Here is a 19,618-nt window from a genome sequence, read left to right as displayed (position 1 = left end):
CTGTGTGGCGGTATAGCTGGGCCATAAGAGGCAGCATTACTTAGGCTGTGTTACCTGGGCCATGTGTGGCAGTATTACCGGGGTCCTGTGTGACCCCCTCAGACCTGTGCACACCTGACCGTCAGTATTCCTGAGCTGATGGTGGGCGCAGACACCACACTCTACCTCCCCCCTTCTAGTGTGGCTAGACATGTATGAGGTGCCCCCTCCCAGCTGTCGCCGCCATTACATCTCACACACACTCAGCCCCTCCCACTTCGGCGTTCTGCACACAGAGGGTTAACCCGCGGCCGCCCCACAATCCTCTGCGAAGCTGCAACGTAGCCGGAAGATGGCGGCCGTATAGTGAGATCCCAAGCACCGGCGGCCGTTCAGCGACACACAGAGCGCTCGTCTCCCTCATCCGGTCCTCAGAGAGCTGCACGTCGGGATACAGCAGGTAGCCCAGAGCTGACACCTGGACAGTCGTCCTACCTGCCACGTCCACCATTACTCCCGGCTATTGCGATCTGTGCGTGGGTTATTGTGACATCCATGTAGTCGTAAGCAGCGATGACATGTCCGGACTCCCGTTTTCACTGAGACTTCCATATGAATGAAAGCCCGTGATGGAGACCCCGTGCGGGTGGACGAGACTGACTACAGCAACCAATCACAGCGCAGTTCCCATCTTATAAAGGAGCAGTAAGAGATGAAAGCTGCGCTGTGATTGGATAACAACGTGACTACTGATCTGCTTCTGCCATGGAGGGGTTGTTACCTAGTAACAGACGTTCTGATTAGTGGGTGACCACTCTGCGCCTCTCTCCTGATGTGATCCCGCTGCCCCCTGAACCCTGGGTTGTACATGGTTAGATGCCTGTCTGGCGGCTTCACTTGGCAGCTAGTGTACACCTGCTGCATTCCCCTGGCCATTCATCACCTGAACCCTCCTGATGACGTCACCAGGCTGGGTTGTTGTCCTCCTCACTTATATTAACCCCTTTGCGCACTCTGACATACAGCCTGCTCCATACATGGTGGGTGACAGCAGTGTCATACAGCCGGCGCCTGCCTGTTACAGTGGCAACTGGAGCCAGCTCCCATCACTGGTGTTTGACCATGGCATCTAAATGGTTAATCACTGACAAGGTGGGGGGCTTCCATTGCCCCACTTCTGCTCTCTCCACCATACTCGTCCTGCTATAACGAGCCCTCATACTTCCTTGTCAGTGGGAAACTGAGAAGTTTTAGCTCTTGGAAGAAGGGGAGGTAAAAACAAGTGTGTCTGTAATGAAAAACTCTTCACATTTCTGATGAGCGGTGTGGGGCAATTTCTCATCCTTTTTCAAGATCTCTACTTGCTGTCAGGGAGCGGTAACATTTCCTGTTTACACCCCAAGGCTGAAACCAGTATGGACCGAAGGCCCCCCGCACACATTACACTAATACCGGCCGGACCTGCCAGTATGGACGGTCTATGGGGGCGCTGGCTGACTGATGGTCGGGGGAGCGATCACATTGTTCTGGAGATAAGCCGCCAATGTGTCAGTCGGTGGCTTTTTTGTAAAGAACACGAGCGCTCGGCCGACTGATTGCTCCTGTGTATGGGAGAGTCGGCTGCTGGATGAAGGATTCATTCAGATGACAGCCATCTAATGTGTATGGGCGGCTTAAAGGGATTGTCCACTGGTCAGACAACCCTTTCTCAATCTGTTTCCCGTTAGTAAATTAACATTTATGCTCACCTCTGGTGTTGGCGCCATTCTAGCAGTGTCGACACTGGCTGTCACACAATCCCTGTGGCTAATCGGCGCTGGCTTCTGTCTCCTACGGACGTAATTGAAGTCTGGAGGAATTGAGAGCTGTGGCTGCCATTTCACTTCCTCTGGATGTCTTTATTTGTCCGAAGGCAGGGAGAGTGAAGTTAGCACTGATTGGCCGCAGGGATTGCGTGACATGATGTGATTGGCCGCAGGGATCTCATGACGTCACCAGAGGTAAGTATAAGTGTTATTTTACTGAAAGGAAACGTAGAGATTGAGAAGGGGTTGTCTGAGCAGAGGACAATCCCTTTAAGCCAACCATACACATCAGATGGCTGTCATTTAGAACGGCACCAGTACCGGAGGTGAGTATAAGTGTTATTTTTCTGGGGGGAAACATAGGGGTTGTCCTAATAGTGGACAACCCCTTTCAGGCTGTGGCTTTCCTGGTGTGTCCAGTGTAGGCAATCCTCTGGGTGGATAAATAGCATGGACCTCTCCTGGCCTCATAGTGCTCACAGTGTATCAGGGGTAATGGGACTGCAGACTTGTATTAGATCCTTCCAGGTTTCCAGCCTCTGTGTGTCACCATAAAAGTTCCCATTCACTGGAAGCTAGAAGAGATCTTGAAAATGATGAAGCCCAAAGCAGACAATAATGATGATGTCGTCTTCTTCTGTTGTAGAGACATGGCGAGTCCTCGGACCAGGAAGGTGCTGAAGGAGGTCAGATCAGAGGATGAGAACAATGTAAGTCTGCACCGTACCCACGGGCCACAGACACTAGTGGACTGTATTAAAGGGATGTCTTTTCATTACTGTCAGCAATCAGCTGATCTTTACAAGATGGTGCATATTTATGGGAGGCTCTCTCCACTCTCATAGGAGGATGGGTTCTCCTTTGTGTCATCCATATAATGGGGACCCCAGTACAAGAACAGGGTGCTGAGTGTGTACTCAGACCTTATTTCTTTCCTCTTGCAGACCTGCTTTGAATGTGGAGCCTTTAACCCCCAGTGGGTCAGCGTCACTTATGGCATCTGGGTGTGTCTGGAGTGCTCTGGAAAGCATCGGGGGCTCGGCGTCCACCTCAGGTAGTATTCCCATATGTTGTAGCTCAGGGCAGATGGTGCAGGACATGGTCTCTAAATGTAAAAATAAATAGCGTTTATGGAATTTCTCTGCAGTTAACGGATTCTCTGCACTTGTGGCCAGAAGTTTTGAGACTGACGTCTTCTACGTCTGAATGGTCTCAAGATGCTTTACTGTTGGCAGACACAGGACTCATGGTAGTGCTCACCTTTTCTTCTCCGGACAATCGTTTTTCTGTATGTTTGATAGGGGACAGTCTTGATCAGAGAAAATAACAACCCCAGTCTTCTGCAGTCCAAGCCCTGTACTTCCTGGGGATTGTCAGTCTGTCCTTGACATTTTTCTTAGAGAGTAGTGGCTTCTTTGCTGGCCTTCTTGACACCAGTCAGCCTCCAAATGCCTTCACCTTACTGTGTGCAGATGCACTGACGCCTGCTGCCATTCAGGAGCAAGCTCTGCACTGGTGCTTAACCGATCCCATAGCTGAATCCTCTTTAGCAGACGGTCCTGGCACTTGCCGGACTTTATTGGGCTCCCTGAAGGCTTCTTCACAGCTATTGAACCTTTCTCTTTAAATAGGGTTTTTGTGATTAAGTTAATTTTCATGGCAAAGAATGAGTTTGCAATTTTTTTTCAATTAATCTGACAATCTGGTGTTAATGCAACTTCTTCCGACTATGAAAACTGATGCAGCAATCTTTGTGAATACCAAAATTTGTGTTGGTCTCAAAACATTTGGCCACAGTTATAGATGTCGAAGATATTCTTGTGCTATGAATGCATTTGAGTTTCAGCCTCATCCAGACGTCCTTGTTTCCTGTACGTGTTCTGTATTTTTCACTGATCTAACTCGCATCTATAATAGTCCATGGGACTGTTCATGTGTCTGTGTAACTGCAAAAAAAAAATCCCCAAAAATCCAATATGTCAGTTTTAGATCTGAGCCACAGACTAAACTCACCAGTGCAAGAAAATGGATCCACAAAAAAAATACCAGAAAAAAATAAGATGTCTGATGGGGTTCACAGGATCTATTTCGTATATAGCCACAGCACAAAGCTGCTACAACTGAGACCTTCATTGTATTCTTGCTTTACACTGATACCCCAGTTTGTTTGCTTCGGGGACAGTAGACTTGTTAAGGGAGACCTGATGGCTGATATTTGCTACCCGAACGACAAGCAGAGTAAATCCGACACTGGCTGGAATTTTTTGCATTTGAAAACTGTTCGGGGCCTGTGCCGCTCAGCAGACTAGTTCAAGAGGCTGGTTTCTGGTGGCTTCTCCAAGCCCCGCTTACCTCATCTCTGGTTCAGGCAGCATGTATCAGCTGTCAGGTTCCTTTAAAAATCCACCACAGTGGCACTAGGATGCTTCATTACATAGGGGGACGGTGGAGATAAGCTAAAAGCGTGACCCCCCACTGCCAAACACCAGAAGTTACCCAGCTTTCTTTCTGCAGCTTTGTGCGCTCGGTCACTATGGACAAGTGGAAGGATGTGGAGCTGGAGAAGATGAAGGCCGGGGGGAACGGCAAGTTCCACCATTTCTTGGAGTCCCAGGAGGACTATGACCCCTGCTGGAGTCTGCAGGAGAAGTACAACAGCAAAGCTGCTGCCCTCTACCGGGACAAGGTGACCTCATAGCTGTCCTGCCCTTTTAGATGATTCATATAGGATAATGAACCCACCGTGTACCATAAATGATCTATTACAAGTCCCCTATATATGTTGTGTGTATGGATGAGAGTTTTTTTATACGTCCTAGTCATCTTTGGACAGGTTGCTACTTTGGCTGAAGGTCAGGAATGGTCTGAGGAGACTTCTTCTGCCAAGAACTGGATTCCCCCTCAGCCTAAGATGATGGGTGGCTCATCTCACCGGTAAGGATCACCTGGATTTCGTTCATTGCGGATTTTCCAGAGTTTGATACTAACTTGTACATTCACAGCTCACACACCGGAGGTCACGTCGGAGCCCCCTCAGGGGACAAAGCCTTCGAGGACTGGTTGAACGATGATGTCAATTCCTATCAAGGGTAGGTTCTCTGTGGTCACTTTGGATTTTCTCTCTTTTGGGTTTTCTTCTCCAGGAACTTCTCCTCCCCTTCCTCATATTACTTGTCCTGTTCATCCTGATCCTCCTGGTCCATTCATGATGTACAGACAGTTACATTGCGGTGGGAGAAGAAGAGCAGCTTGTAGATGAATGAATGACAACCCCATTGGGGTTTTTTACTGGATGAGTTGTACTTTTGAATGGTACCGTTCATTTTACCACATAATATACTGGAGTGGGAAACAAATTCCAAGTGCGGTGAAATTGTGAAAAAAACTTAATTCTGACATTGTTCTTTGGGAATTGTTTTTATGGTGTACATTTTATGGTAAAAATGACCTTGCCATATGATTGTACTCATCAATACAATTACGGCGATATCAAACGCCTCCACACACTATCTGTCCATCCCAGTTGTCCGTCCCAGTTTTCCCCCATATTAAAATCTTCTTCAATTTCAGGTTCATACCATCCATGCACATAATAGCCTCGGTCAGGACTGCACACATACTGACTGTAAGCTTGCGAGCAGGGCCCTCACTCCTTTCGATATGAGATATGTTTATTCTATATTGTTTGTATAAGTCCCCCCTAAAATTGTAAAGTGCTGCGGAATATGTTGGCGGTATAAAAATAAAAATTATTATTTTTATTGTTATTTTTTTATATTATTTTGGTGGTGCACAAATTATTTTTTGGGGTTGTCGCCATTTTCCGAGACCCGTAACATTTTTATATTTTGGCCGATGGAGCTGTGTGATGGCTTATTTTCTTGCGGGGGCGAGTTGATGTTTTTTTTAATACCATTTTGGGATAGATGTGACTTTCTGATCGCTTGTTGCAGCCTTTTTTATGGAATTACGACGACCAAAAGAAAACTTTTTGCGTTCTTGAATTTTTTTCATTTACAGCAATTACTGATCAGGTTGTTTTTATACCACAATGGCGTGGCGATACCACGTGTATTTTTTTTTTTGATTGTTTGTTTTTAAATATCTTTATTTTCAATAAGGAAAAAGTAGTGTGATTTGAACTTTATTTTTATTTTTATTACATTTTTTACTGTACTATATAGCCCCCTTAGGGGACTTGAAGATCCAATCGCTTGTGCTATATACAGCGATGCCACAGTACCGCTGCGTATATCAGAAATCACGGTCTCCCTTGAAGCTCGGCCACAGGCAGGGTCTCAAAGGAGCTCCATAATGACAAGCACAGGGGTCATCAGTAGACCGCCGGCTGTCATGACAACCCATCGGAGACCCGCTATCACGTCATGACTGTGATGATGGACGAAGAAAATGATGCTCGCGCGTGTTAAATGCCGCTGTCAGAGATTTTTAACCTGTTAAATGTTGCTGCCAATCGCGGGGGCAGCACCACTCCACCCGTGATTGGTAGCAGCCGGTCCTGGCTGTAACACACAGCCGTCACCTGCTGGGTATGGGGTGGCCCATACATCTGCTTCCATCATGCATGGTACATGTACAGTGAAGGGATTAATCGTGCTGAAGGACCACATATATCCTCTAGACTGGGGTGGCACTTTGGGGGGAGGGGGCAGCCATGTTTTCCTAGTTCTGGACAAACCCTTTTAATAAAATTAAGCCTTTTAAGTAGCAAATTTTCCTAAAGTGGTCTCTTTATTAATCCGGATTCCCCGCTAATTAACTCTTTCCTTCCAGGGGCGGGGGTGGTGGAAACCAGGAGAACAGATATGTCGGCTTCGGGAACACCGTTAATCCTCCAAAGAAGGAAGATGATTTTCTGAACAACGCAATGACCTCACTGTACTCGGTACGTCTGGAAGTTGTAGTGCACTGGCTGCAGATATATTCCTCCGGGGGCTTTTCTACTCCCCTGTTTTGCCGTCTGCCGCACTGCTCATCATTGTCTTACCCCCTTTAGGGCTGGAGCAGCTTCACTGTTGGAGCTAGTAAATTTGCCTCCGCTGCGAAGGAAAGTGTAAGTACATTGGTATTTACCCACTGCTGCTCCATCCAGTGTCCAGATCTGGTATTGCACACGTCTTTCCAGTTTAAGTCTTCGTTGAATACTAGTTGTAATGTTACGGGTATTGGGTTGTGCCTCTGCGTTCTTGGTGGTTTTGCGTTGGGGCAGCCCTCTGCCCTCGGAAAGGTTGTCCAGTCCAACCGGAAATTAGCTGGAATCTCAAGAAAAGGAGCGGGTGATAACATATGCCTCATATGGTGGTGAAGGGGGTCTTCATTATCCCAAAAAATAATATGCGTATGGTATTAGTTTTTCTTTTTCTTTTCTTTCAGGCATCCAAGCTGGGAACTCAAGCAACACAGAAGGTTGGTACCAAAGGGTTAAATACTTAGGGATACAGAATAATCCCACCCCCCACCCCCTATATTAACGTATGTGCACACCACTATACTTTCCATATAAATGATAGCATCTGATTCTATGGGATGCATCGCTGACCCGTCCGCTGCGCACATACGGGGCCATAGCGTCCAGTGAGCGGATCAGACTTGTATATACGGGGTCTGTAGAGTACACAGGGAATAAGGCCCGTGTATATACCACCGTATGTTACTACTGGATCCCTAATGGGCAACCTGCTGTCATTACATCTGCACTGTGTATTACAATACTGTTAAAGGGGTTGTATGGGATTAGCTGAATAAAATTATGCAGCCTCTGGGTGGCGCTGTCAGGCTGTTCTAATCTCATCCAACCTGTAATAGGGTTCATCATTTGTAATCCCCTCTCTCCCCGTTTGTGAAATGTTTTATTTCCTAGTGTATGGTCATTAATGAGTTAACTTCCCCGTTGTACCCCAATAATACCTTCCTGCGTCCCACTTCTTTATATGATGCAGACGGCTTTTTTTGTGCTAATAAGCACGGGGAGGAGGGGCGTAGGGTAAAGGAAGGAAGGGATTGCGTTTTGGGAAGAAGTTCTAAAATGTATTTACATTGACACATGGAAACCATCAGCAAGTTGTAGTTGATGGGTGTGGGGTACTCATGGTGTTTTCCATAAGGATTTGCAGGAATAATGGTGTGTTGATGTGAAGGGAAGTATAGGAAGCATCTTATAGAGCTTAGGATCGTCCATTCACGTGTAATAACTATTTGTGGCAAGACTTCTGAATGCAGATCCATCAATATCAACTTGCTGATTGTTTCCAGGTATCTGTAAAAAATTCCCACTAATCTTTTCTCAGGTTTCTCGATAAGTGTATTTGTACAATGCCCCTATAAAATGTCCTCAGCACTGCCCTTACCCCCAATAAGTGCCATTTGAGGTGGGGTAGCCGCTCCCTATTGACCCCCTCCTAAATAAGACTCAAAGGATTGTAACATGGGACCCCTCTTGAGTTTGCGTATTGGCCGGGAGGACAGGTTTCTGGGCCCTACTTGCTGACTGTCTTGTGGGTACAGCATTATTAGGGGATCAGTAAGTTCTCCGCCGTGTATAATTACTAAAGTTAGTCTCTTCTCCCCTTCCCCCGCCATCACTGCCCTTGTGCAGTTTTGGGGAGGGAACAAGCATCCAGCGGACTCGGTAATCCAGGCATCATATATATAGATGTGTGCATGGTCCGTCTGTGGCCGTCCTGTCTGTGCGCTGTCTGTCTGTCCAGCCAGGCCCCAAGGTCTCTGCCTTCATCCGTTTCCTACTTTCCATAGCCCAGGCCTGGTCTTTGTAGCAAGTATGTAGTATTCTCTCCGTCTCACCCTTTTCTCCTCCAAGCCCTGCTAAAGCACCCCCTTCTCCTGTCACATCTCCATCTGCCTGTGCCTTCTTCTGCAGGTCATATCCCAGGGGCCGAATGACGCACAGGGATTTTTTGTGATCTTACAGGGTATATCTACATATAATCACGTGTTTTACTCCACTCACATCCAGAGCTGCATACAAAATGCTTCTGGTTTCCTTCTATGACCTGATGTAACTCGGGGCATATATAGGTTGTGCACTGCTGCATTGCATTGTGGGCGATGTAGTCTTTACACCAAATATGGGGAGTCCAGTACTGAGCCCATAATGCAGCTTTGGACGTGATTGGAGTAAATGACACAAGTCTGGGATTTCCTGAACATTTATATGTAGATGTAGTCTATAAACCTCCACCACCTTTATGGTGGACCCGCCGGCCCCTAGATGTGCCTCCACCTGCCCGGCCGTGTCTGCTATCCCTGTGCATGACTGGTCTCCATCCATCTGGTTTACATGTGTGGTCCGTGCGTGTGTCGGAGCCTCGCCCGCCTCCCTGACGCCTGCCCTCTTCTTTCTCTCCTGGATAGGCCTCTGAGCTAGGCCAGACTATTAATGAAACAGTTGTCAAACCTGCCCAAGAGAAGGTAACTTCCCGGTGTCTTAACCGTGTGCTAAGATGATCGCTGCTGGTTGTGGGGCTCCGCGCGGTGATGACTCACAAGCCACATGCCAATCCGTGCCGTCCGGCTGCATGGCGCCTCCTTCCCTCTATCCCATCACTGCTTTGTAAACCATTCTCACCGCAGATCTTTATCTCTACCAGATCTATTGGCAATTTGCTGCCATTTCTTAATCCGTATTGCATCTCTAACCCCAGATACACTGCTTTTTTCACGCTTGCTTAAAGGATATGTTCACGTGTATAAAGTACATTAAGAGTTAAGTCACTTTGGACATAAGTCATGAAATCCAGGCTGTTCTCATCCTGAAATGCTGCAGAATAATGAGTGCAGCTCTGGAGTATAATACAGGATGTAATTCAGGATCAGTACAGGATAAGTAATGTAATGTATGTACACGGTGACTGCACCAGCAGAATAGTGAGTGCAGCTCTGGAGTATAATACACTATGTAACTCAGGATCAGTACAGGATAAGTAATGTAATATATGTACACAGTGACTCCACCAGCAGAATAGTGAGTGCAGCTCTGGAGTATAATACAGGATGTAACCCAGGATCAGTACAGGATAAGTAATGTAATGTATGTACACAGTGACTCCACCAGCAGAATAGTGAGTGCAGCTCTGGAGTATAATACAGGATGTAACTCAGGATCAGTACAGGATAAGTAATGTAATGTATGTGCACAGTGACTCCACCAGCAGGATAGTGAGTGCAGCTCTGGAGTATAATACAGGATGTAACTCAGGATCAGTACAGGATAAGTAATGTAATGTATGTGCACAGTGACTCCACCAGCAGGATAGTGAGTGCAGCTCTGGAGTATAATACAGGATGTAACTCAGGATCAGTACAGGATAAGTAAAGTAATGTATGTACACAGTGACTTCACCAGCAGAATAGTGAGTGCAGCTCTGGAGTATAGTACAGGATGTAACTCAGGATAAGTAATGTAATGTATGTACTCAGTTACTCCACCAGCAGAATAGTGAGGACAGGAAACGTAATGTTAGTATGCAATGACTCCTCTTTTGTGTACTGTGTAGCATTGTGGCTATATCCTTTTTAATCACAACCCGCACACTGCACTGCTATCACTTACATCACAGCTTTACTTTTAAACATTTTGCTAATATGTCAAGTACATATACTCCGCTATCTTCTAGTCCATTCAGATCCAGAGCTGCATGCTGATTTTTGCTTTTTCCCCTGCACGCTGTAGTGCACGGTGTGTGGCACAAAGGCTGCATCTCTGGCAGCGCAGCACACACCGGGGCAGCAGGAGGATGTGGGATGTGCTTGCTCCTTGCAGCTGAATCGGAAAGAGGACAATCCCATAAATGTAGCTCTGGATGTGACTAGAGATGAGATGTAACGGCAAAAAAAAAGTATTTGCAAAGTCATTGAGCTATGCCTGGGAATGAGATGTTTAAAAGCATAGCTGTGATTAGGAGGGTGCCACCCCCTCCACCTGCCATCCTCACCCGTCCATGAGCTCATATACCTTGTCCTCCCCTTTTCCAACCCAACAGGTGAAGGATGGTCGTATCTTAGAAGATGTCACCAGTTCAATGTCTGTTATAGCATCAAAGGTAGGAGTTATGCTGGCACCTAGTAGGCATCTCCAGTCCAAGCTGTCGTCTGGGCAATCGCCCCCCCATTCACTCTATGCACTTATTCTTAATACAAACGTTAGAATTGATCCGATAAGAAGGTGCCCTGACCTTAAGTTATTGGCTCCGGTAGTTCTACATCTGGCTTGGATTTAACATCAGTGCTGATGGTGAATGGGGCCGGCTGGGGGCTGACTGGCTAAGCCAGCCCCATTCTCTGTAGGAAACCTATTAATAACAAGTCCTATTTCTCTGTGAGAACATTATTCCTTAATACGACTTTGGAGTGGGAGATGCCCTTTGTGCCGCATTGTACATGTCCAAATCCTTGTCTAATCTGTATTTGTCCTTTACTGTCCATGCTGCCCCCCTGCGGTCATGATGCTGGTGAGTTATGACATGTATCGGCATAATGAAGGCTCTATGTACAGTAGCCAGTATCCTGGATATTAGACGTATACACACATACAGACGGATATATAAATATATATCTACACTCCTCTGTTAAAATTCTGTTGTTTTTTTTGTCATGTAAAACAAATCCTACCAATAAGAATCATTTCAGGACTTTGTCCGCCTTTAATGTCCCCCATAATCTGTACAATTCAATTGAAAAATAAATCTGGTGAAAAATAAAATGTGGTTGCATAAATATGCACTCCTTTAAACATACTTTGTTGAAGCACCCTTTGAATTTGACAGCATTCAGTGTTTTTGGGTAGGAGTCTATCAGCATGGCATATCTAGAATTGGCAAACTTTGCCCACTCTTTGTTGCATCACCCACAGATTATCAATTAGATTCAAGTTTGGGCTCTGGATGGACCATTCCGAAACTTTTGGGCCATTATTTTGTTGATTTGGAGGAAAGTTTAGTCATTGTCATGCTAATAGGTGAAATTAATCTTCAGCTTTTAGCAGAGCCCTGAAGGTTTTGATGCAAAATTTGACTATTTGGAACTGTACATAATTAAATCCTCATTGACTAAAGTAAAGCCCCAGTTTCAGCTATAGAAAAATGACCTCAAAACATAATGCTGTCTCCACCATGCTTCACTGTGGGTATGGTGTTCTTTGGTAATGCGCAGTTTTGGCTTTGTGCCAAACATATATTTTGGAATTATTGCCAAAAACTCCAACCTTGATCTGATCAGACCAGAACACCTGTTCTCACATGTTTTTGCCAGACTTTATGTAGGTTTTGGCAAAACCAGGCCAAACTTGAATGTTTTTCTTTGTAGGAAAAGGCTTCCATCTTGCCATCCTACACCACAGGTCAGACATATGAAGAATGTAGGAGATTGTTGTCGCACGCAGTTCACAACCACTACTTGCCAAATATTCCTGCAGCTCCTTTAATGTTGCTGTAGGCCTCTTGGCAGCCTCCAGGACCAATTTTCTTATCTTTTATCAATTTTTGAGGGACATCTAGTTTCAGGTAATGTCACTGTTGTGGCAAATGTAAGCCACTAATTGATGACCATCTTCCATGGTATATCTAAATGCCTTTGCAATTTTTTTTTATACACTTCTCTTGATTGTTAACGTTCAATAATGAGATTCCTTTGCTGTGTTGTAAACTGTTTACGCTCCACGGCTTTTGCTATAAAATGCAACTAAGAAAAAGTCAGAAAAATCCTCCTAGAACATCAAAACTTTATATGGGGTTAATCAGAATCATTGTAAATGATGGTAGCTGTGTTCTGACTACTATGTAACATGAGTTTAAATTGGCTAATTCTGCACACAACCACATGCCCAATGATAAGAGTGTGTTCACACTTATGCAATCATATAGATATTTTCTTTTTGTTATATTTATTTCCCCCCTCAAAATTGATTTTCAATTTTTCTCAATCAATTTGTATAGATTATAGGTGACATTACAGGTGGAAAAAAATCTGAAATTATTCTTCTTGGAATGATTTTTTTTTACATGACAAAAACCTGGTATTTTAACATGGGTGTGTAGGCTTTTTATATTCACAGTATGCAAGTATGTTGTACACAGGCCGTCCTCGACTTACGAAAATCTGACTCTGGTACGATCCGTAGTTGCAAATGTCGGATGTTCAAAAAAAAAAATAACCAAACCAATACTCATCTCAGTGCTGATCTTTCTGGTCGCCCCGTTACTTCCGGTGCGCCGCATCTCTGGCACCTTAACTATAGGCTAGAACTTCCGGCCACATCCAAGGTGGAGCTCGCTGCGCGTCATAAGGTCGCAGCGTCAACATCACGACATTGACTCACCGTGAGCTCTGGCTTGGACACGGCCCGAATCCCTAGTCTGTAGCGGCGGGGCCCGAAGCCCTAGTCTGTAGCGGCGGGGCCCGAAGCCCTAGCCTGTAGCGCAGTACTAGGCACGACCAATGGGCAAAAGTGGCGCTGTTCAAGGGGAGAAAAGCAAGCCACCTTTTTGTAATCGCATTTTACCTGTTTAATTTGACATCCATGGCAGCTCATAAATTTTATAAGCCCAAGAGCTGCATATTTTGGGGTAGGCCTCAATCTCTTTCTATGGGCACAAACCCCAGAGTTTGGGCGATCATGTAGCATAAGCTTGGCTCTTGTGAACCAGGATCGAGTCTTGTCCTCCGCTATGTAAGTGGCTCATAGATTAAGACGTACAGTGCATTATATTAGTGTTATACACACGGCCCCAGGGGTCTCGCTGCCACATTATCTGCACTGGGTGTGAACGACACCTAACACTGGTGCATTTTGCAGGTCCAGGGTGTCAGTTCCAAGAGCTGGAAAGATGTCACCACGTTTTTTTCAGGCAAAAGTGAGGACAACACAGAAAGGTGAGTGACCTCTGTCTGTCAGTAATCCCTCTCCCCATCCCATCAGTATAATCGTGTTCGCTAAGAGAGAGCCGCTGCCAGATTACTCTGGCGGCGGCTTTTGTCGCCAAGAACAAAAGGATAGGCAGTCTGAAATCGGACACGCTGGATCTTACTCTGCCCTAATATCATCTTTCGGGGGGTCCTCATTCACATTACTGTCGGTTGATCCCACCGATATCTGACTGCCAATCATTTTGCCATAAGCTGCCGCCAGAGAAGTCTGGCAGCGGCTGTCTTGTAGAGAATGCAGGAGCGCTCATGTTTATGGGGGCATTAATTCCTGGAGGCCAGGGGCTGCAGATATGGCTAATAATGTGACTATTCCTGATTTTGTTCATGGTCGCCCCTTTCTCGCAGCTCCCATTCTGGAGAGGGCTACCAGCAGGGCAGCGACGGTGCCGATAGTTACCAGAATGCCACCCCAGGAAAATCCTTTTGGGAGACATTTGGCAGCTCAGAAGAATTGAAGAAGCCAACAAAATCGCCCAGCGGGGACAGCTGGACCTTCCCTGAAAACGCCACCGAGAGGAAGAGCTCTGACAGCTGGGAGGTTTGGGGGTCCGGGACCACCTCTAACAACAAGAACAGCAACAGTGACAGCTGGGAGAACTGGGACAGCCACTGGGAATCCGAAGGAAAGGGCAAGAAGGGTGGCAGTAGTCAGGCACCCGCTGCAGATGAGGGGTGGGAGAACTCCAACTGGTAGAGTATTGGGGGAGTGGTATCAGATGGGCGATATAGAGCAGAGGGGAACCCAATTTCCAATTATTTCATCACGAGCTGTGGAAGGGACATGGCGGCTGTCGTCTGTCTATTTCGAGCAAATAATACATAATCAGTGTTTGTCTCTACTGATAATTGGGAATGTGGGGCTCACTGGGTCTGTTCAGCATTGGCGCCCCCAATTGGTCCTTCCATGAATCAAGTCATCCATGGCTCGTGCACATTATATTCTGCCTCCCGGTCGAGTATCACCCCCATCTCTCTGCTGACCGCCTCTGGATCTCCCATCCCTGTATTTAAGCTGCGGGAAAGTACCCCACGTGTTTCCTCTCTGCCGATATGTAGCTCCCCCTTCTGTATGGTGATGTGCAGAGATCGCTCTGTGTCATTCAGAGGTTCATAGTCTGTAACAAGTGGACATTGTGCTTCTCCTCCAGTGTATAAGTAGCTTGGATGACTTCAGTCGTGATTGCGGAAGATGTGACGTCTTACATCCCTGTGCCCCCCGTCCCCCATATACCTCATAATAGCCTTTAACCCATTGTGCTGCTGCTTTCTCTTTTATACTGTAGTATACACCAGGTAAAGTGCAATCTACCAACAAGTATATATATATGTAAAGCGGTTGTCCACCTTTTGGGGCTATATATATTTTTTTTTCCATCTTACATGCATGTATTTTGGGCTAAAAATTATTCTTGTATTTGGTTCCATTAAAAAATGTTGCACCTTTTTGGCTTTTACAGGCTCATGTTTTCCTTGCACATTTAACTTTGTTGTGGTCTGAGGTCATAAACCAGCTGAGAGGAGCGATAAGTCAAACTCTCCAACAGACCCTTAGATTGAGCTCACTGATGGATACTCCGTTAACTCATCCTACAGTCAACAATACACAATGCAACACACAGGTTATAGAGGTCAAATGGTGCTAAATTTTTATTGAAACCAAGTTGTAAAAATTATTAATTTTAGCCCCAAATACATGTTTCCAAAGCTGGATAACCCCTTTAATGTTGCCTCTTTTTAAAGTGAATTTACACGTTTAAATATTTTTTCACATGCCATTGAGACATATCGAAGGATTTGGAGGTCTCTGGATCTGCTCCCCATTAATTACAGCTTCTGATGTGTTAACAGATATTTAAATGAAAAAGTGCAGGAACACTTTTTGCTCCATCAAGGCTGAGGTCTGATCAGTGACTCCGGCTTAGCTGTCTGCTGGAGTCTTGAAGTTGTCTGAAATTCATCTTCTGCCTCTTTATAGGCTATGGCTGTTCTCTCTTGACACTGTACTTTACACTGCAGCTCTGCTTGTCCTGGTTGGCTTTTAAGTTTATATGTCACATGATCTCCACTCAGTGTTCAATGGGTTTATCTCCCCCTACTGGTACTAAACTGTATAGCTAGAGCTATTGACGAGATGTACTAATGCAATTACTTTAGTTTTTGGGGAAATCTCCCAGCATCATGGGATGAGGTGGGCTTTCACTCTCTCCGGTGAGAGAACTTTTATAATTTTGCTGTTTTATTCTCCGTTGGGGATGGGGAGTCCCGTTGTCTTAAAAGTTATCATAGCTTCTATATACTAATAGATATTTTGATAAAATTTAAGCTGAAGAGTATTGAATGAACCTCCATAGATCTGGGTGAGGGTACCCCATGGCCTTGTGTGAGGCTACCCCATGGCCTCCCAGCTAGATCTGCACTACAACTCCCAATGTGCGCTGCTAGCTGGAAAAAACTTGATTGTGCTCTAGGATGGCACTCCGCAAACTGCACAACCAATTGGCTGCAAAACTACAACTCCCAATATGCTGTGACAGCGGTAGGTTGCAGAGCGGCGCCCCCTGATCCTTTCTACATTCCGTGAATCTTTCTTTTTACCCATCATGTCACCCTTGTTGCTGCAAACTATGGAAATGTCATCCCTCGTCTACAGGAGAGGGATCTTCGCTGTGCAATATGTCGCTGGTCTCTCATTGAAGGGTTCTAATGTCATTTATTATATATATTTATTACCTAGTGATCATGTCATTCAGAAATAAAGTGTGATTGGACGCCCCCAACATCATGTTCTCTTTTTTTTTTTTTCTTTTTGGAGATTAAATCTGAGTTACGGTGATGGATGTAAATATTCTCGGCAACGGCGATATGGGACATAAAACTAGTGCGTGTGGGGGAAGTCTCTTGATGGCTCCCAATCAAGAACGTTACAGTGAGCCTGAGAGGCTGATAACAGGGAACACCAGCAGGAAGAGAAAATAGGCTTTAGGCTTAGTGTCCCTAGTATATAGCTGAGACACATGTAAGGGGTCGGGGGGATTGAAGCATCTGCCCTTTAGCCAGAGAAAAAGTTCTGAATGAATCTGTGGAAGATCTTGGTGCAGCCATATTGGGTTTTTTCAACAGCAAACTGCCACTTTAAATAAAGTGTAAATGGTGATTGTCAAGCCTTCAATTACAATTTTTTTTTTTTTTTTTTTTGGGTGGAGCGGTTTGTCTTTTGGTTGTTAACGAGATGGGGCGCTGGTATAAATTGTAAACCCCCTATGTATGGCAAATGTGGCACCTGATGTGCGCCATGTGGAGGTCAGGAAGTTTTTTTTTTTTTTTCGGGCTTCAACTTAAATTTTTGCCGTCACTCAGTGACTGCAGATTGCTGAATCCTCTCATTGTGTAATATTCACACTGTCCGGATTCCGCTCTGTTGACCTCTCAAGTGGTCGTCAGTGATTGCAACAATGCATTTTGCAGCCCTGAGCCAACCAGCTACTTTTCCTGGTTCTGTCAATGATCTGTTGAGTGAAGCTGATTAGGGGCCCGTTGGCACGTGACCAGAACTATGCAATTAGTCTGATGATCACCCGAGCAGGTAACAGGACGGATCCTGACAGTGCGTATATTACACAATGACTGGGTTCAGCACTTACAGAGCTTTAGCTGAATCCCGAAAACCCCTTTGTGTAAATTCACAAGGTGAGGGCTGCTTGATGACCTTTCGTCATATGGGAAAAGCAGGGTATAATTCTGGTCCAATCTAGAAAAATAAAAAAGTCTCATTGATCTTGAAAATTGTGCATTTTCCACATTTCTAGATTTTTATTTTTTTTTTTGTGACATTTGCCAAAATCCTTCTGATTTTGCAAATTTGGGTCCTTAGAGCCACGGTCAGACTGGGAGTTACACTCCGGATAAGAACTCATTCCGAGTCCACATTATAACTATGAGCAGGACGGCAGCACAGTCACATGTGGCACATCAAGAATACTGGATCCATTTAGGAACAGACTCACCCCACCCCCTCTTTTGCGGCCAGTAAAAAAGTGATGGATTTCACACTTGCGGACTGTGTAACCAATTGTGATCAAAGAATCAGCTTTGTGTCATTCCTTGTGACCACAATTTGCTGCAGTTTTTATTAATGCATGGCTACACTTAGCGAATGCTGGTTCAACTTTAAAATCTAAAAAAAAATAAATCGTGCAATTAAGAGGGTTAGAAGAACAGGGTTTCATCCTAACATAGCGCCATACTTGTCCACAGGTCATGTGTGGTATGGCAGCTCAGCACCGTTTACGTGAATGAAGAGAGCAGCCATGTTTTTCTAATCCTGTACAATCCCTTTAAAATAAATCCTGCCTGTTTAAAAGGTGTGAAGACAGGAGAGCTCTACTGCCACCTGTGTGTCACAAAAGGGACTGCATGGATTTGGCAGAAAAGTTTTAGAAGCTGGGTGCCCTGAATACCCCTTATATAGGTTTGGGGCCCATCAAAACTAGATACGTGCTGATGTTTTTACCGCTCCTGTTTTAATTTATTTTGTTAGCTTTGTACTGAGTATTACTTTTTAAATGTGAATATACTCGTGGTGGGGGATGAGGGCTGTCACTGGCACTCCAATACCCATCTTTTATTCCAAGTGCCCCCCTCCCCTTTCATGGTGCTTGCATTAATGTGGAGTGCTGTATTTCGATGTTCCTATTGTCAAGATCCTAGGAATTGCTCTGCTGTCATATTCAGAGATGATGATGAGATCCAAGAAGAATGGAAAATAAAATTCATCTTAGAGAATCCCAGCTTCTGTGTTCATTATTATAATAAAGAAGCAAACTTCTGAATACTTTAGATGGTTATCCCGATATACCAGCTTAGATATATAATTATATACCGAAGATGCCCCGCGGGGGTGTAACGCTATGCAGTTGCAGATGATGAGACCAGACCCATAGAGTCAGAGGGCACGCTGGCGCCAGATTGAGCTGAATGTGTCCTTGGATGCACATTCAGCTGAAATGTATTGTGGTGCAGAGAGCCACCAGCTCCCTACACTGCAATGGATATACTCACTGGCCATCCTAGAAGCCGGTGGTGGACATTATTACAGTATGGAGACCAGGAGGGAGAGCATTATTAAAAGAAAGGGGCCAGGATGGAAAACATTACTGGATGGGGAGATTATTACAGCATGGGGACCCGTACAGCCAACCAAGATGCTGGTGGGGGCCCAGCTTCAAGTTTTTCACTGGGGCACATAGGACTTTTTATCTTACACCACTGATTCCCTGGTTATATTGGTATCCGACAGTGCACTATATACAAGATGCATAACTTACTGGCTGTGTGTGTATACATATATATGTATGTGTATAATGCACTTCTCATTAAATTAGAATATCAAAAAGTTAATTTATTTCAGTTCTTCAATACAAAAGTGAAACTCATATTATATAGAGTCATTACAAACAGAGTGATCTATTTCAAGTGTTTTTCTGTTAATGTTCATGATCATGGCTTACAGCCAATGAAAACACAAAAGTTATTATCTCAGTAAATTAGTATAAGTAGCAAAAAACACCTGCAAAAGCTTTCTATGCGTTTAAAAAGGTCCCTTAGTCTGTTTCAGTAGGCTCCACAATCATGGGGAAGACTGCTGACTTTGCAGATGTCCAGAAGGCAGTCATTGACACACTCCACAAGGAGGTTAAGCCACAAAAGGCCATTGCTAAAGAATCTGGCTGTATCCAAGCATATTAATGGAAAGTTGACTGGAAGAAAAAAGTGTGGTAGAAAAAGTTGCACAAGCAACCGGGATAACCGCAGCCTTGAAAGAATTAAGAAAAGGTCATTCAAAAATTTGGGGGCGATTCACAAGGAGTGGACTG

General features: G+C 45.0%; 1 protein-coding gene across 7 annotated transcripts; it reads left to right on the top strand.

The window, feature by feature from the left end:
* Nucleotides 1-279: 279 nt before the first annotated feature.
* ARFGAP1 (ARF GTPase activating protein 1) lies at nucleotides 280-18,523 on the top strand. Of its 7 annotated transcripts, none has more exons than XM_073682939.1 (14): nucleotides 280-439; nucleotides 2,431-2,494; nucleotides 2,729-2,838; nucleotides 4,299-4,470; nucleotides 4,618-4,718; nucleotides 4,787-4,873; nucleotides 6,579-6,690; nucleotides 6,802-6,858; nucleotides 7,179-7,211; nucleotides 8,401-8,433; nucleotides 9,177-9,233; nucleotides 10,805-10,864; nucleotides 13,621-13,691; nucleotides 14,091-18,523. In XM_073682939.1, exons 2-14 carry the CDS (start codon nucleotides 2,435-2,437, stop codon nucleotides 14,437-14,439), a joined length of 1,302 nt encoding a protein of 433 aa, XP_073539040.1. In that variant the 5' UTR covers nucleotides 280-439; nucleotides 2,431-2,434; the 3' UTR covers nucleotides 14,440-18,523. The 7 variants fall into 7 exon arrangements, with proteins under 7 accessions (XP_073539040.1, XP_073539039.1, XP_073539041.1 ...); XM_073682938.1 differs by having other exon boundaries at nucleotides 13,615-13,691; XM_073682940.1 differs by lacking the exon at nucleotides 8,401-8,433 and having other exon boundaries at nucleotides 13,615-13,691.
* Nucleotides 18,524-19,618: the final 1,095 nt, after the last annotated feature.

Source organism: Phyllobates terribilis, unplaced genomic scaffold (assembly GCF_046119375.1).
Source record: "Phyllobates terribilis strain yellow unplaced genomic scaffold, ASM4611937v1 Scaffold_5__5_contigs__length_657084704, whole genome shotgun sequence".
In the NCBI taxonomy this organism is placed as follows: Eukaryota; Metazoa; Chordata; class Amphibia; order Anura; family Dendrobatidae; genus Phyllobates; species Phyllobates terribilis.
The sequence above is the reverse complement of the archived record's forward strand: the minus strand, read 5'-3'. Positions and strand labels throughout refer to the sequence as shown.

Bases quoted from the DNA above. Each gene is read 5' to 3' on its own strand.
- ARFGAP1 (XM_073682938.1), top strand. From the start codon at position 2,435: ATGGCGAGTCCTCGGACCAGGAAGGTGCTGAAGGAGGTCAGATCAGAG. The intron at 2,495-2,728 runs GTAAGTCTGCAC...TTCCTCTTGCAG, and splicing joins GATCAGAGGATGAGAACAAT to ACCTGCTTTGAATGTGGAGC. The intron at 4,471-4,617 runs GTGACCTCATAG...ATCTTTGGACAG, and splicing joins CTGCCCTCTACCGGGACAAG to GTTGCTACTTTGGCTGAAGG.